This window comes from Sinocyclocheilus grahami, unplaced genomic scaffold, assembly GCF_001515645.1.
Source record: "Sinocyclocheilus grahami isolate Dianchi unplaced genomic scaffold, SAMN03320097.WGS_v1.1 scaffold196.1, whole genome shotgun sequence".
Lineage (NCBI taxonomy): Eukaryota > Metazoa > Chordata > Actinopteri > Cypriniformes > Cyprinidae > Sinocyclocheilus > Sinocyclocheilus grahami.
In genome coordinates, this window is record NW_015505375.1 from 1,084,702 (window position 1) to 1,101,869 (window position 17,168).

At 37.9% G+C, this 17,168-nt stretch overlaps 1 protein-coding gene across 1 annotated transcript in view; it reads left to right on the forward strand.

Moving 5' to 3' along the window:
• The first annotated feature begins 502 nt into the window (after positions 1 to 502).
• LOC107595063 (kinesin-like protein KIF18A) overlaps positions 503 to 17,168 on the forward strand; it is a 31,110-nt gene continuing 14,444 nt past the window's right edge. Inside the window, exons 1-9 of the mRNA XM_016285349.1 lie at positions 503 to 721; positions 1,353 to 1,725; positions 2,202 to 2,359; positions 3,117 to 3,221; positions 3,360 to 3,470; positions 3,950 to 4,147; positions 12,339 to 12,515; positions 12,665 to 12,739; positions 12,894 to 12,994. Of these exons, the coding sequence (XP_016140835.1) occupies positions 1,407 to 1,725; positions 2,202 to 2,359; positions 3,117 to 3,221; positions 3,360 to 3,470; positions 3,950 to 4,147; positions 12,339 to 12,515; positions 12,665 to 12,739; positions 12,894 to 12,994 (1,244 nt within the window). The 5' untranslated portion in view covers positions 503 to 721; positions 1,353 to 1,406. The remainder of the gene's footprint in view (positions 722 to 1,352; positions 1,726 to 2,201; positions 2,360 to 3,116; positions 3,222 to 3,359; positions 3,471 to 3,949; positions 4,148 to 12,338; positions 12,516 to 12,664; positions 12,740 to 12,893; positions 12,995 to 17,168) is intronic.

Sequence of the window (17,168 nt, forward strand, 5' to 3'; positions counted from 1 at the left end):
AAGGTGCATAATCTTGGAACATCAATTAGCAAGCTTGACAGTATTCTGTAGCGATGTTTTACATATGTAGAAATATGTGACTAGATGCATATATGCGACACTTCGGTTTATGGAGATGGTCCTCACTGCAGAACACAAGATCCAGGGGGCGAGGTTGGATCCAACTCCTCCCACCTTATACCTAAACCCACCCATCTCCACCCCTAATCCCAATCGCCCCCCTGGATCTTGTGTTCTGCATTTAGGGGCTAGAGGGGATCATCGGGGCACATTAAATCCGTGGTATATCTGTATAAAATAGTTCAAGAACTCTCTCATTTTGGTCACGTGTGTATTAAGATTAAATATGACACGTAAATTAAATCCCGCGAACAGACATTCAAAGTGTGCTAATAATAAACTTAAACCTGCCATATATTACATGGTTTAGGAATTCTATTTTCAATTTAAGAATACATGTTATGCTTTATTCCACCGTGAATTAAATTCTCTATCGCCTAGAGATTCAGTCGTAGCGTCACACGTCCCTTGACGTAAGAATGTGCTCGTCCAATCAGATGCAGGTACACAACAGCAGCTTGTTTTTGAAATCTTCGCGCTTGGGGCTTTGGTTTTGCGTACTATCAGCTCTAATGTTGTCTTTAAAGTTAAAAAGGGAAATAAAACATTATCTTAATACCATAGTCAAATCATTCGTCGTGGATTCATATTGTATCAAATGGTAGGTCATACACATTTTATAGCACTGACTTAATCTTTTGTGTTGAAATGAATGAGATGAGCAGCTAGCTGCTGCTTTTAGCGCAACGCTAACGTAGCAGATACTATTAACTAATACACATAAGAGTTTTAAAGTCAAACAAAATTAATTCAGCTGAACTTCACAGACATATGGGTCTGGTGATATAGTGAATGGCCTTTTGTTACTGCGCCGTTACAATAAATTAGCACCGGTTTGCAGGTTTCAGCCATGCCTTCCATTAAACCATGTTATGTAGTCTATAGGAGAATCTTATTGGCTGACATGTAGTATGAGGTTTAACGTGAATTGTATTATTTAAATTCCCCTTCTGTTAGAATTTACTTAGAGGTATCATGCCACAATAAAACAAATCATGCTTTTGCCAGCATAAGCATACCTAAGATAAGGATACCTCTGTCTTGGCATCCAAAAGTAATTGGATTGTGAAATAAGTGCCATCGGAAAATATGGCATTATTGCTACTATTTTTAGTTTATTTTATTTTTTTTACCTACATAAAGAGGTAAACATTTTACCTACAGAATAATTATTTGGAATATGCCTTGTTTATATATGTCTTGTTTCTAAATTATTCTCTTGTGTTTTATAGATACACAAACCTTAAGGAGCAGAGATTTTCAGTGGGAAGCTGTAAAATAGGACAATGTCAGATGGTGAGGTGTGCAGCCACATAAAAGTGGTGGTCCGTGTCCGGCCTTTAAACGACAAAGAAAAGGATGGAAATCACAAGAGGGTTGTCCACGTTGTTGACAACCACATGCTTATATTTGATCCTAAAGAGGAAGAAGTGACATTTTTCCGGGGACAGCGGGTAGGCAACAGGGATGTGCGGCGCAGAGCCAATAAGGACCTCAAGTTTGTGTTTGACAGTGTTTTTAGGGAGGACTCTTCACAGGTGGAAGTTTTTGAGAACACCACTAAAGCAATAGTGGATGGTGTTTTGAATGGCTACAACTGCACTGGTGAGATATTTTATTTCTCTTCATTGAATTTGAAAATAACTTTCTGTGCCATGTACTTGATTTCAGAAGTGAAACCTAGATTTATTTATTTTGGCCCGACAGTCTTTGTCTTGCTAGAACTTGATGCAAAATGTGAAAGTGTCAGTAACATAAAATGATTTCATGATAAAATATTTAATGAATTAAAGTTCCTGGTGCCTTTTTCACATTTTGTTAGTGCTACAAGAGCATGGTCTTTTAATTTGTACTGTGTTCCCGCCCCCCCATTTCACCATGTTAGAGGAATTGTGCATGGTTGGTGTTTTTATTTATCTTGCTAATAATATGGTCATTTATGGATTTTATTGATGCTATTAAAATTTGTGCCACTATTTGATCCTTCTCATGAATATAGGCTGTTCATATAGTTGATGTCATTATGACAGCTGGTATACCCTATAATGATTTTATTCATAAATATTTGTCTGTTTGGCCAGTGTTTGCTTATGGAGCTACAGGAGCAGGAAAAACGCACACAATGTTGGGTAGTAGTGATGCTCCCGGAGTGATGTTTCTCACTGTGAAAGAACTGTTTGCTCGCATGGACCTCATCAAGGAGGACAAAGTGTTTAACATAGCCTTTTCTTATCTTGAGGTGAGGTTTTAAACATCAATGTGTTTAATTAATTCATTTATTAATTAAGATTTGTTAGTTTTTATGAATACTTTGGGGGGAGGGGTTGTGTCCTTTACTGATACAGTTCCAGAATTGGGATTTGTAAGATTTAAAAAAATGTTTTTGAAAGAAGTCTTATGCTCACCAAGGCTTTTTTTTTTGTAATAAAAAAAATACAGTAAAAAGTAATATTGTGAAATATTATTAAGAATTTAAATATGTTTTAATATATTTTTAAATGTAGTTAATTCTTGTGTTGGCAAAGCTGAATTTTAACAGTTGTGCTGTTTAATATTATTTGTGGAAACTATTATTTTTTATGAACAAAAAGTTCAATAGAACAGCATTTATTTGAAATATATTTTTGTAACATTGTAAAACACTTAAACCTTTGATTAAAAATCTTAATTAAAAAGTTCTTAATGACCCCAAACCTTTGAACAGTACTGTGTATGTTTTAAAGGTGCATAGGTAGGCAATTTATAGGTTATATTTAGTTAAAATATGACAGTCATCTTAGACACTTAGCAGCATTGATGCAGAAGCACACAAAAACAAAAGATTTCAATTTTAATGCAAATTTTGGAAGTACCTTTTTAGAGAGACAAATACTGAGTGCATCTTACAAAAAGTGCTATATCTGTGTTAGTTCGGGTTTATTGTACCTGAAGCACTGTTAGTCAGTCAGCCTATTTGTGTTTTGAGCAATGGGTTTTTTGTACTTTCTCCTGAACAGGTTTATAATGAGCAGATTCGGGATTTGCTAACTAACTCTGGTCCGTTAGCGGTGAGAGAGGACGGCTCCAATGGAGTTGTTGTTCAAGGACTCACCTTGCACCAGGTGAAGTTGGGCTGCATATGTCATCTGTGCATTTTCTCTGACCGTGATTCAGCTCACCACAAAGAATTGTTGTTGATTTGCCTTGTCTGATGGTGTGTGTGTGTGTGTGTGTGTGTGTGTTATCTCATTACGTTGTAGCCCAAATCTGCTGAGCACATCCTTGAAGCTCTTGATTATGGTAACAGAAACAGGACGCAGCACCCCACTGACATGAATGCCACGTCTTCCCGCTCTCATGCCGTATTCCAGGTACAAGGCTTCTCGCAATCTCATCTCTTTTCTCTGTAAATATCACATCCGGTTCTGTGTAACTGTTTTTATGCTGCTAGATCTCATTCTGTGTGCGGTCGCCCCCGTGGGGTTTGAGCAACTTTACATTAATCTTCTTGTTTTGATATTGAGCCTGAGCTACCAGTTGCGTGAATGAACAATTTCCAGGATTTTTTGTGTTTCCTGGAAGATTTGACGAGGCAATAATAAATCACGCTGGTTGGCTTCTCTATTTGTTTTATTTCTAGACTCTAAAATGTAGTTCGTTTAAAAGCAATAAAGCTTTAATCGTCTCTGCAATCCAACATCTCAGTCATCTATCTATTGATCTGGATGTTTCAGAGTTAACTGCACAGTTCAAACCAGTGTCAGCTGGCTTATAAAGTTGTCAGGCAAAAATATAAATATTCAGTATGACTGAAAGATGTTCTCATGCCATCTTTTTTTTTTTCCGTCAGATCTACTTGAGGCAGCAGGATAAGACAGCCAGTCTCAATCCAAATGTTCGTGTGGCCAAGATGAGCTTAATCGACCTGGCCGGCTCAGAAAGGGCCAGTGCGACCAATGCCAAGGGGGCTCGTCTCAGAGAGGGGGCCAACATCAACCGCTCCCTCCTCGCCCTGGGGAATGTCATCAACACGCTTGCCAACCCCAAAGTAGGTCTACATCTCCAGTTAAGACTGAGGGATTCCCCAGAGCTTGTTGAAAAGAGATCTGTTTTATTATTTCAGATTTCAATTGGATGTTGCAAACATGGGCTACGATTTGATGAAATATGTACACTTCTTGTTAAAGGTTTGGACAGAATAGTTGATTTTTTTGGTGTGATTTTAAAACGTTTAATCCAAAGGCTTATCACCAAGAAAAATAACAATTAGTGTTCACACAAATAGGCCTGTCGCAATAATCAATATATCGACTTATCGTGCAATATATGTACATGACCTCAATCATTTTTGGTGACACAATATATCGCCCATTATATTTACTTAAAAAAGAAAAGAAGGTCAGGGAAAAATCTGTAGATGGAAAAATAGCAAAACTCGATCTAGCAAGACAAACTTGTAGCCAATCAGCAGTAAGGGGCGTGTCTACTCATGATGTGGAGGAGAGAGCGTTCAGTGCTCACATTAGCGAGCCGAGCGACAGAAAGATAGAGATGGCGGATAAAAAACAAAAGAGGAAAACGTCTGCGGAACAAAAGAAGGCTTAAGGCAAGAAGTAGGACCCGTGTAAATATCGGATCAGCTTTCCAGCGCTGGCGAGAACTTAAGGAGCAGAAGGCCTGCGATCGGACGCCGAGGTTGCTTTGTTTCTTCTCGATAGGTGAGTAACACCGTGTCTGCGCTGCAACAGCTAAAGTCTGTCTAGTACACTGGACGCGACAAAGCAAACGTTGAAAATCATTTGAAATTTGTGTCAATACATCATGAATAGAACGCAGCAGCAGTTATAATGAGTTCCATAGTATTTTGCCGCGCCGCGCCACTTGCGTCCGATGTAGACACAGTTTAACATTGGTTTGGCTTTGTTTCACAGAACTAATCGTTGCCTGGGTTGTGTACGTATGTGTGGGGCGGAGCTATCAAAATATGGGCGAGACCCTTTTGGGGTAGGGGCGTGTTTGTTTTGGTGATTTCAAATGTCAACATTGGCTACCAGAAATCGCTTACCCCACATTTAAAATCGGGTGGATTCTGATCGGCCGTCAATGTTTTTATCATTCATCAAAAAAGAAAAAAAAATGGGGAAAAATTGTTCTGAAAGTGATTACGACGATATTGTTCCTTTGTCGTTATCACAATAGTTGTTATGTGGACTTCCTTGGTTTTTTTTATAGAAGTAGAACAGTTATTACAACTTTATAGTTATCATTATTTTATAGATTCATATAAAAATTGTGCCCATAAATATATGTTTATAATTTTTTTGGTCTCTACATGATCCATTAAATTTATTTTGATAAATGATGATAAATAATCACTGTTTGGCAAATTTAGAAATGCTCACATTATTGAAACCATACCATTAAATACTGATGAAAAACCTTGCAACCACATTAACACAAGCTCTTAACATATTTAAAATATTTAATATGATATGCTGCCATACCTGTGGCATTCTTCTTTCTTTTGCATCTTGCTGTGTGGCTTTTGCCAGTTTCCCCTTTTTTTTTTTTTTTTTGCTAATATGTTTGTGCCATTGCTATGTGACCATTGCTGCCAAAGTTTCTTTGTGGTAGTGCATTGATGATAAATTTGTTGTTCACTATTATTGACAATGAATTTATTTGTTTAATTAATGCATCAAAAAGTATGGTACTTTTAGCTTTATTTAACGCACACTTAAATGCGTACGATACGGTATGGGAATTCTGTGTGGTCCTGCCACAAAACCAATTACCTGCAGTCCTACTGTATTGTAAACTAATGTATTTACTGTATATCGCTATTACTTATCTTCACTTTAGCCTTTGTTGGTCTTTATCCAGTCTGGGTCAGCTGGGTTCATACTGTGCTGTCACTGTGGCACATTTGCTCTGATGGTGTTAGTCTTCCTCTCTCTTCTTTGCTTTTGGGACAAACCCAAAGGCTGCGCTGGCTCTGTGGTTCAGGGACTGATGCTATCAGAGTTAGAAGACCTACAACTCAGACTCTGTTGTGTACACTTATCCCTTTCCTCAGGACTGCTTTGTGTGTGTGTGTGTGTGTGTGCGCGCTGCTCGTGCACTTGTGCTGATTCCAGTACGCCTCCACCAGAGACATTGTGTGGAATTGTATCCAGATTTTCCATCTCAGAGACGGTTTGAGGGTAATTTACCACCCAATCCCATTAGCCCGTGACAGATAAAGAATGTAGTCTTAGAAAATGGCTGTTAAATCTGCCTTGCAGGGCTTTTTTTGTGCCATAAGCTATTATAAACCATTCTTTAATTATTATTGGGTGTTAGGTGGGAATTTGCTGCCATGCATGTCTCAAATCCTGTCATATTATTACAACTTTAAACTCTCATTGGTTATGAAAAACCACTGAATGCATGTCAGTTTTTTGAAAACTGATTTTCAAATTGCTTCTACACTACAAGGCAATTTAAGAATCACACCTGTAAATACTGTTCAAAAGTTTGGGGTCAGTAAGTTTTCTTTCAGAAGAAGGAACTTAATGCTTTTATTCAGCAAGGTTGCACTGAATTTACATTGAGTGACATTAAAAGCTTTTTAAAAATCTTTAAATCTTTTTTTTTAGATTTATATTTCAAATAAGTGCTTTTGAATGCTTTATTCATCAAATAATTCTTAAAATAATGTTTTGCGGTTTCCACACAAAAAAAAAAGCATTTCTTGAACATCATATCAGCATATTAGAATGATTTCTGAAGGATCGTGTGACACTAAAGACTGGAGTAATGACTGCTGGAAATGCAGCTTTGTCATCACTGCAATAAATTACAAATATATTAAAATGGAAATCTTATTGTTGATTGTAAAAAATATTTGGCAATATTACTGCTTTTACTGTGTTGATTATCACATAAATGCAACCTTGATGAACACAAGACTCCTTTCAAAAACATTTGAAAAATTCAATGTTTTAAATGGTATTATATATACAAAAGCAAAGAGGATCCAGTACTGTCTGTATGAACAGGTAACTGAGGTCAGTCTCTTCCTCTAGCTAGTGATATCCTTCAGTAATGCCTGTAACCATAGTGACACACAAGAGAAATAAATATCAAGACTTTTTTGCTCATCGGTCTGAAAAACGAGGTGTGCTCTGATTGGCCAGCTATCCAGTGCGTTGTGATTAGCCGAATGCCTCAAGCGTGTGACGGAAATGCTCCTTACCATACTGTGATGTCGTGTCCCGGCCGGAGCGACGAGACAAAAACATTAAAACCCATTATAAACGAGGCATTTGTTGCATCCAGTGGAGACATAATTACGGATTATAATGACTTCTACTGTCTTTTTACATGTTGCATCGTGCCGCGTTAACATAACACCATGTCTGCATTTGTGATCGGAGAAATGACAAACAACAAGCGCTACTCTACACTGCTCAAAACTCAAGTTTGAATCATCAGTGGCAAATCCTTTAAATATAAAAAACGTACTTACAATCTGTGAGTCAGAACAGCCGGCATTGAAGTCTAATCTACCAGGATCAAAATAAAATGCGCTGCACACATCTGAATATTTGGGTTGAACTGTTCTGGAACAGTGTTGTAAATACAACTTAACCACTGATTTCTAGTTGTGTCCTCTTTTGGAAGGCCAAACAAAGTAGTTTTGCTTTCACAACGAAACACACAGCGGGCTTAGAGTAAGCGGAGGTCGGCGGGCTCGACGAAGGAGCAGCCGGTGGGCTTGCGGCAACCACATGTGACGACCCCGGGCTGGACTCCTCTTCGTCCACGGTGAAAGCCGATCCGGCGATCCACAGCACGAAGTTGATGTATTTCCTCAGCGACCAGCACGGATCAGCTCCAGGCATGACGAAGCAGATATAGTCTTATTTTGGAAGGCCAAACGAAGTAGTTTAGCTTTCACAATGAATCGCACAGCGCCTTCACGACATGGCGACAGCAACAACTCTACAGCGAGAATAAAAGTTACGCCTTCTTTCTTTGCATGAACATTTGGGCGGTGTTATGCAAATCTTCCCACATCGTGACGTAGATATGTGGGGGCGTGTTAGAACGAGCCGTTTTAGGAGGGTGTGGTTGACTCTTAACTTTTATAAAGAATATCTCTTTGGATTTGAGACTTTAGTCTTTTTCAACTTTACAGATCTTCTTTATGCACCAAGAGCTTGTAACACTTTGAAAAATTGAAATCGCATCATATGACCCCTTTAAGCCAGTTTTGTCCAATTCGTTTTTCTTGTTCTCCACCTCCTAAACACTTAAAAGGCATTTGTGTCTCTCGCCGACCACACAATACCAATGCTTTCTGACATTGTTCATAACCTGAGAGATGTTGACAGTCCTACCACTGGCGATAGTGCAAAGAAGCATGTGCCTTATTCCATATGCATGTCAACGACACCACAGGTGACTAGTTGTCCGACTGCTTTTCAGTCCATACAGTGCACATCAACTGAACTTGCTCTAAAAATATGATTGTGGTGACTCAGGTCTCTAGTATCTCTGGCTGAGATTGATCGAACAAGAACATCTGTTAAGGTTGTGTGTGTATATGCACAACGTTACTCCTGTTAATTTCACATGATCCTTCAGAAATCATTCTAATATGCTTATTTGGTGTTAACAAAAAATCTTATTATCAGTGTTGAGAACAGTTGTTCTGTTTAATATTTTTTTCAGTATTCTTTTATGATGGAAAGTTGAAAAGAAAGGCATTTGTTTTCCCTTTTGATCAATTTAATGTGTCCTTGCTGAATAAAAGTGTTGATTTGTTACTGACCCAAAACTTTTGAATGTTAGTGTACATTCCAGACCATGCTTGAATAAGTTTATTCTGGGTGATCATAAAGGTTTGACTGCTCCCACAACCATGTGCGTGCATTACTATTGAAACTGTTGTTTCTCAAATGTTTGTTTTCAGTGATGGAGTACTGTAGACGAGTTCACTTGTTCCAGCTCACGTCCAAGTATCTCGATTGCTGGCTTTGTTTGTGTTTATTTGACTGAAGAGCAGAATGGAGAGAGGGAGTTTTTGAATGTTAAGGCTGTTCTGTTCTGTTCTGTGTGTTTTTTTGTTTTTTTTACTTGTTTGCTGTGTCTGGAGTTTTTCAGCATGCAGTACATCTTTGTTTTGTCCTGTAGTACAGCTGAATCTTAACAAGCCTGTGACCCATAATTATTGGATTGGTTGAAAACCTCATGGTCACTTGAGTTAATTTGGTGCTAGATAAGTGCAGGCCCTCTTTCTGTTTATTGTCTTCCAAAGCAGGATGCATGTTCTTTTAATTTTTCTTGTAAATTGATTGTATTTGTAGTCGTGATCTCATATTGTTGTTCCTGGCAGTGTTTAAACATTCTCAAGGGATTGTTTGATTTGTTTATGTGCTTTTCGTGTTTGTGTTGTGTCTTGAGTGGTTTTTTTTTGTGTGTTTGCTGTTTGATGTCGGAGTGTTTCGGCTGGTGTTTGTGCGTGTGTAAGGTGAGGAGGTTTGTGCCTGTCTCTGGGCCCCTCAAAAAGACAGCTTCATAGGTATTGTTTTCATGCCATCTGCATAAATTAACCTGTCACGCAGACGGCTCTCCTTACCAACATTCTCCTGGGAGGGCCCGAAACAGGCCACTCACACCCCGTTAACACAGTTGTGCCAACAGAGAGAACATGCTGCCTTCAGAAATGTGATTTTTCACAGACTAGCTATCATGATGATGCTGCGTTCATGTTTTTTAGGTTACATAAGCTGGTGTTTTATCACTAAAAGTGTACCTTTTTCTTTTTGTTGCAGTAGTTCCTACCAGAGAATGAGAAATGACTGAAAAGTGGGCCACGGTCTTTATTTCACCCATTTGCAAAGGAGTCTGTGAAGTTCCCAGCAGACCACCGCTTGATTCAAAGCTATAATGAAAACATGAACACATACAGAGTCCAGATGTAGGCTATAGTTTGAGACATCGGCTGGACGAGATCAGATATACAAAAATGTCCACATTTCGCTCCCCTGACTGCTGTGTTTTCCCCCTATGTTTGTGTTGGCAAATTGTGTATATGTCGTTCTCCATGTATGTTAACTGTTCCACATCAGCTAAGTGGAAACTTGGCTTTGATGTTTGTTTGTTTGTTTGTTTGTTTTTTTTATAATTTATATATATACAGTGGGTACGGAAAGTATTCAGACCCCCTTAAATTTTTCACTCTTTGTTATATTGCAGCCATTTGCTAAAATCATTTAAGTAAATTTTTTTCCTCATTAATGTACACACAGCACCCCATATTGACAGAAAAACACAGAATTGTTGACATTTTTGCAGATTTATTAAAAAAGAAAAACTGAAATATCACATGGTCCTAAGTATTCAGACCCTTTGCTCAGTATTTAGTAGAAGCACCCTTTTGATCTAATACAGCCATGAGTCTTTTTGGGAAAGAGGCAACAAGTTTTTTTTTTTATAATATATATATATACATACTTTTTTTTTTTTTGCGGATGCTGGGATACGGACTGTGTATCAGTCACTAGATCCTGAGATTAATTAGACCATCAGTTTGTGAACGCTTTCTTTTGCGGGTCAGACAGGCCAGCGAGATGAAAGCCAGAGTTCCAACTGGCTGTTTGAACATGTTTAACCGCATGAAGCTGTTGAGATGAGACAAATCTGAAATTATTGTTAGGATGTATATTAGAGAAGGTCAGTTAGCAGCATTGTTATTTGCTGCCGTATTCTGTGTTATTAATATAAAAATAGAAATTTACTGAAAGAAGTGAAAATGTAGGCTAGGAGTTTCGCTAGCAAAATGTCATGCATGTTAATTAACAAGTACATCAAAAAGAAAAAATGTTGGCCATTGACATTGCAGTCGATTGTAAGAAGGGACAGGGTTTAGAAAAACGAATTGAATGGAGAAGTCCAGCATGCATCACCAAAGAGAAGTCTGTCATTTCACTGTTAGGTCGAGTTTTGATATTTTGATTAAAAATTGCAAGATTTATTTGAAAAATATGAAAATGACAAGATTTATTTGTCTCACTTGTATCCTCTACGGGAAGTTACTATAGCTTGCAATCATGTGATTCTGATGATGTGCCAAATTCAGATGGAGGGCAGAAAGTGAAAAGCAGAATGGATGAGATGGAGGAAAGTCCGTACTGTACTGGTTTAAACATTATTTCAAGAGGTAGGTATTAACAGAAAATCATGACACATGTTGGACGTGATCCTTATGTTATGAAGAAGAGCGATTTTTCAACTAAATTGAAATACTTGCCTGCCAGTGGGTGAGGCAGTGGATATAGGCTAATCAACTAATCCTGATTGCAAACAAGCTATTTCGAAAGTGAATCCCACATTTATATGAGGCATACAGGATATATGTCACTCCTGAAACTTAGCTGCATGTACAGGGTATGTGGCTGCTGATCCTGTTAGCAGCACGTAAAACAAAACTTTTATTAAAATTCTGAATTGATTATAGCCTAGAAAGTGAGCTAATAGCACTTCCATATAATCACTAAAAAGCTGTCACTCACTTCAATTTATCACAATCTCACAATGTTCCATTATAATCAATGAAGCTCTCTAAACTGCACATATAATATCTTATTTGCATCTTGTCTACGTGTGGCGTTTAGCATTGAGTGAATTCTGACTGTTTCATGCTGAATCCCTGAGAGTTGGCAGCCCTGTATCTATTGATATATTTCTTTATTAATATATTATTACATCTTATATTAACCATTTGCAAAACATAGGCATTTTGAGTTTCTGCTAGCGATTCTTATTCCTATATAAAAAATCACTTCCTGCCCTCCAGCTGCCTTTCACACCACAGCAGTGACGTCGTGTGCGAGCAACCTATTATAAGTGGCCTTGTAACAATGTTTAGCGTATTTTTGGATAATTTCTATTAAAATGCTTTTAAAACTATCGAGACACAAAGATTCTCCATAGACTTGCATAAAAAAAAAGCTTTCCTTGGATTGGGTTAATAACATTTTAAGGCAAGCCTAGTGACCGATCCATTGTAAAGTAAATGTAAACTCATTTCAGAAATGGCCTAGAATGAAATTTTAAGCCTATTCATGTGATCTCTGCCTAGGCTGTATTGTTTTTGTTTTGCAGTCTTTGATTCTTACGTGTCGTAGCCGTTCTTTCGTGACATTCTTAAATTTGATTTTTCTTTGCTTTGGCTTGTTTTTTATTCTCAGTGTAAGAAGACACATATTCCTTACAGAGATAGCAAGCTGACACGGCTCCTCAAAGACTCTCTGGGTGGAAACTGCCGAACTGTGATGATCGCGAACGTCAGCCCGTTCTCACTCTCCTATGAAGATACACACAACACTCTCAAATATGCCAACCGCGCCAAGGAGATCAAATCCACTGTGAGTCCTACACATACACGTGCAGCTTCAGCAGTCCCCCGACCAACAACATGCCTCAAATCACCCATGAGTTCACTTCGTACAAAGATGCTATTAAAGCGTCATTATAATATAGGTCATATTTCTGATTCTCTCTCCCTGTATTTCAGCTGAGGAGTAACGTGATGAGATTGGACAGTCACATTGGCCAGTATGCTGTCATCTGTGAAAAGCAGAAAGCTGAGGTAAAAAAAAAAAACACGATGAATCTCAACCTTAATTACGTCTTATGTGGAACTACTTACTTTGTAAATCTGGTTTGCTTCTCCTGTTAGGTGAGATGGGTCTAATCCACATGAGACTAGCTTGTCTAATGAGAGTGTGTGTGTGTGCTTGCAGATTGTCATGTTGAAACAGAAACTCAAAGAGTACGAAGAGCGGAAGGTGGCGGTTCCTGTCCTTAATCCAATCCCTATCCAGAGGAGAGCCGAATTTGAGAAGTAAGCAGCACGTGTGCCTACGTTCAGTCTAAAAGCGTGCACTCACGTGATACAGCAGATTCTATTTGCAGGCACCAGCATGCATCTTGAGACCTGTATTTTTATTTGTTTAGATGTTGTTTATTTTATGCCATGTGTGATGTGCAGCTCTTTAACGCTGTCCTTTGAAACTTTGAATACGCCTCAATTATTCATTAGTAAGAGTACACAGGACAAAGCCAGACACCATCGCAGGTGGAGGTCTCCTTACCTCTGCATTTTTCATCAGGTCCAGTGGAGAGTGGAGACTTGTGCTTTGTGTAATTTTTTGCCCCCCCCCCCCCTTTCCTTTTTTTTGGTTTATTGCTTGTTTTTGACAGGAAATGTATCAGATTTTTGCAACACATCCCATCGCCCCACCCCTCAGCCTTTAGATTCAGTCATTCTGTTTGTGTGTGGTTCTCGTCAGTAAAAACCGCCGCAGCATCCGTAGATGGGAGGGAGAAAATGAAGGACAGGCGGAGGGAGGAGAGAAAGAGGGAAAACAACAAGGGTGGGAGGGACGGAGAGGGGAAGGAGGAGGGGATAAAGCTGAATGAGTCTCACTCCTACGTGTTTCATTCACCGGCATCAGAATTCACAACTTGCCGAGCGAGTGAGAGAGAGGGGGAGAGGTGCTTAGTGGCAAGGAGTGCTGGCACGCTCCTGCCCGCATTAATAATGCAGGAGTCTGGCAGTGTCGGCACTGCACCAACATTATGGCCCCAAATACAGCTTCTGCACTCTTTTCTAAAATCAAAACTAATACCGCCCACACACCGTTCAGGTGATATCTCAAAGCATTCATTAACGAGCTGTTTGCACTAGTGTTGCAAAAGACTGTGTTGCAGTATTGAAGGCTCTCAATGGAGAATGTGTTTGAATGAGAGCATGATGGCCTTTAGCGCTTACCTATATTAAAGGGGTAATTTGATGTTGCTAAAAAGAACATTTGGTGTAATGAAATGTTTGTGGTTTAAGGTTCAAAAAACACATTATTTTCCACATGCTGTACATTATTGTTTCTCCCCTATGCCCCGCCTTTCTGAAACGTCGATTTGTTACAAAACTCATCGGTCTGAAAAGTGAGGTGTGCTCTGATTGACCAGCTATCCAGTGCGTTGTGATTGGCCGAATACCTCAAGCGTGTGACGGAAATGTTACGCCCCTTGCCATATTGTGATGCCTTGTCCCGGCTGGAGCGACGAGACAAAAACATTAAAACCCATTATAAACGAGGCATTTGTTGCATCTAGTGGGGGCTTAATTACAGATTATAATGACTTATACTGTCTTTTTACGCGCTGCATTGCATCGCGCCGCGTAAACATAAAACCATGTCTGCATTTGTGATGACAAATGACAAACAACAAGCGCAACTCTACACTGCTCAAAACTCGAGTTTGAATCGTCAGTGGCAAATTCTTTAAATCTAAAAAAACTTACTTACAGTCTGTGAGTCAGAACAGCCGGCATTGTAGTCTACTCTTCCAGGATCAGGAAACAGTCCTCCATAAAATGCGCTGGACACATCGGAATATTTGGGTTGAACTGTTCTGGAACAGTGTTGTAAATACAACTTAACCACTGATTTCTAGTCGTGTCCTCTTTTGGAAGACCAAACAAAGTAGTTTCGCTTTCACAACGAAACACAGCCATCACACACAGCGGGCTAGTGTGAGCGGCGGCGGGCTTGCGGCAACCTCATGTGACGACCCCGGGCTGGACTCCGCTTCGTCCACGGTGAAAGCCGATCCGGCGATCCACAGCGCGAAGTTGATGTATTTCCTCAGCGACCAGCACAACTTTTATAAAGAATATCTCTTTGGATTTGAGACTTTAGTCTTTGCAACTTTACAGATCTTCTTTATGCACCAAGAGCTTGTAACACTCCAAAGAGAAAGGAAAAATTGAAATCGCATCATATGACCTCTTTAAATAGAAAAGAAAAAGGTGCAGTAAGTTGAAATATATTCTCAGTTATCATAGGATGCATTCCTAGCCAACTGTCAGGTATGCTTCATATTTTTCCCAGTGAGACTTGCTCTACCATTCAAAAGTTTGAGTTTGGTAAGATTTTTTTATATTTTCAAAATATTCTCTAATGTTCACCGAGGCTGCATTTATTTGATTATAAATAAACTATTAGTAAAATATTGTGAAATATTAACTTAATTTTATATTTTAAAATGTAATTTATACTTGTAAGGGCAAAGCTGAATTTTCAGTCTTCAGTGGAGAATGATACTTCAGAAATCATTCTAATATACTGATTTGGTGCTAAAGAAACATTTCTTATTATCCAACGTTAAAAACAATTGAGCTGCTTAGTATTTCTGTGGAAACTGACCCTTTTTTAGGATTCTTTGATTGACTGAAAAGAACAGGATTTATTTAAAATATAATTTTCTTTATCAATCTTTACTGTCACTTTTGATTAATAAAAGTAATATTTAAAAAATATATGACTTCATATTTTTAAAACGATAGTGTACTTAGGAACTAAACCAGAAAATTAAAACTGGCATCTGATCTCATGTTGGGCCTGCTAATTTTTTCAAAGCTTTATTTAAACCACAATATTCCATTAATTCTATTTTACTTCTTTTTTTTTTTTTTTTTTTTTTTTTTTTTTTTTTTTTTTTTTTTTTTTTTTTTTTTTTTTTTTTTTTTTTTTTTTTTTGCCTGAGCCCCTTGGACAGTCTGGAAACCGATTTAAAGCAATTTCCCACATTTATTAGTAAAATAGCAAGTCACTACTGGGTTGATCTCCGTGTATTTTGCGTGCACTGAACCATTTTCACTGGCCTAGAAATAGTCCAATACCCTCAGATAAATAAGTCTGTCAAAATTCTGATTATATTGCAAATAAATATCAAAGTCAACTCAGAAACAACATGTAACCTTTGAAGGATAGATTACAACCACAATATTCCATTAATTTTTTTTTTCTTTTTTTTTTTTTTCTTTTTTTTTTTCTTCTTTTTTTTTCTTTTTTTTATCGGGTTGTATAATGAGGAAATTGTCAGTAAGGTACAGGGAGCACATGACCTCTTATAGGTCAGGAGCAGTGTAGAGCTCTCTGTGCCACAGTTCTGAAACCTTTTTGTAATATTATAATTTATACAGTGTATACATTAAAGGGTTCGCTCACCCTAAAATGAAAATTCTGTCATTAATTACTCACCCTCGTGTTAAAGGCTGAGTGAACGGAACACAATTTAAGATATTTTTGAATATTTTTTTAATCTGAGGGCTCTCTGACCCTCCCGTAGACAGCAAGGTAACTACCACGTTCAAGGTCCAGAAAAGTACTAAGATGATCAACAAAGTAGTCTGTGTGCGCATCCACAAGTGACGCAGTAGATACAAAAATGTGGAATAAAGTCGTTATTTTTGTTTTCTTTGCGCAAAAAAAGTATTCTCATAGCTTCGTAACTTTACAGTTGAACCACTGATGTCACACGGACTACTTTGTCAATCATCTTGGTACTTTTCTGGACGTTGATCGTGGTAGTTACCTTGCTGTCTATGGGAGGGTCAGAGAGCCCTCATATTAGGGCTAGGCGATATAGCTAAAAAATGTATCAACGATATAATATTTTATATATGTCATTATCGATAATGACATTTTTTATAACCTTTTTTAAAACAAAAAGCAATAGAACATTTTTTTTTTATTTAACCACTGTATTTATAATTAACACAATTTGTTGAGACAAACAACAATTATTTTTTAACAATCAAACACAATAAAAATTAAACAAATATCTAATTTCTAATGTTTTATATGCAGATTAAATAGGTCTTTATTGTATATGTCTAATTGTCTCCCGAGGGCGCAATGAGCAAAATAATGCAGCGCATTTAAATTGTCAGCGCAGGGAAGTAACTCTATAAATACGTGCATTACGTCTAAATTAACTCGTAAAAATCAAATATAATTTCGTAAATTGCATAAACAATTATGAACAAAACAGCATCATGTATTTATGCATTGCTTAATCCAAAGAGCCGAAGCACCATTCACACAGACTGCATTTAAAAACATATGAGTCGCAGTGAAAAGGAATAAACCTCCACAAATTTGTGACACATTTTCTAAAAGTTTAAACTGTTTTAACTTTGCATGGCTTTCTATAAAACTCTTGTGTGA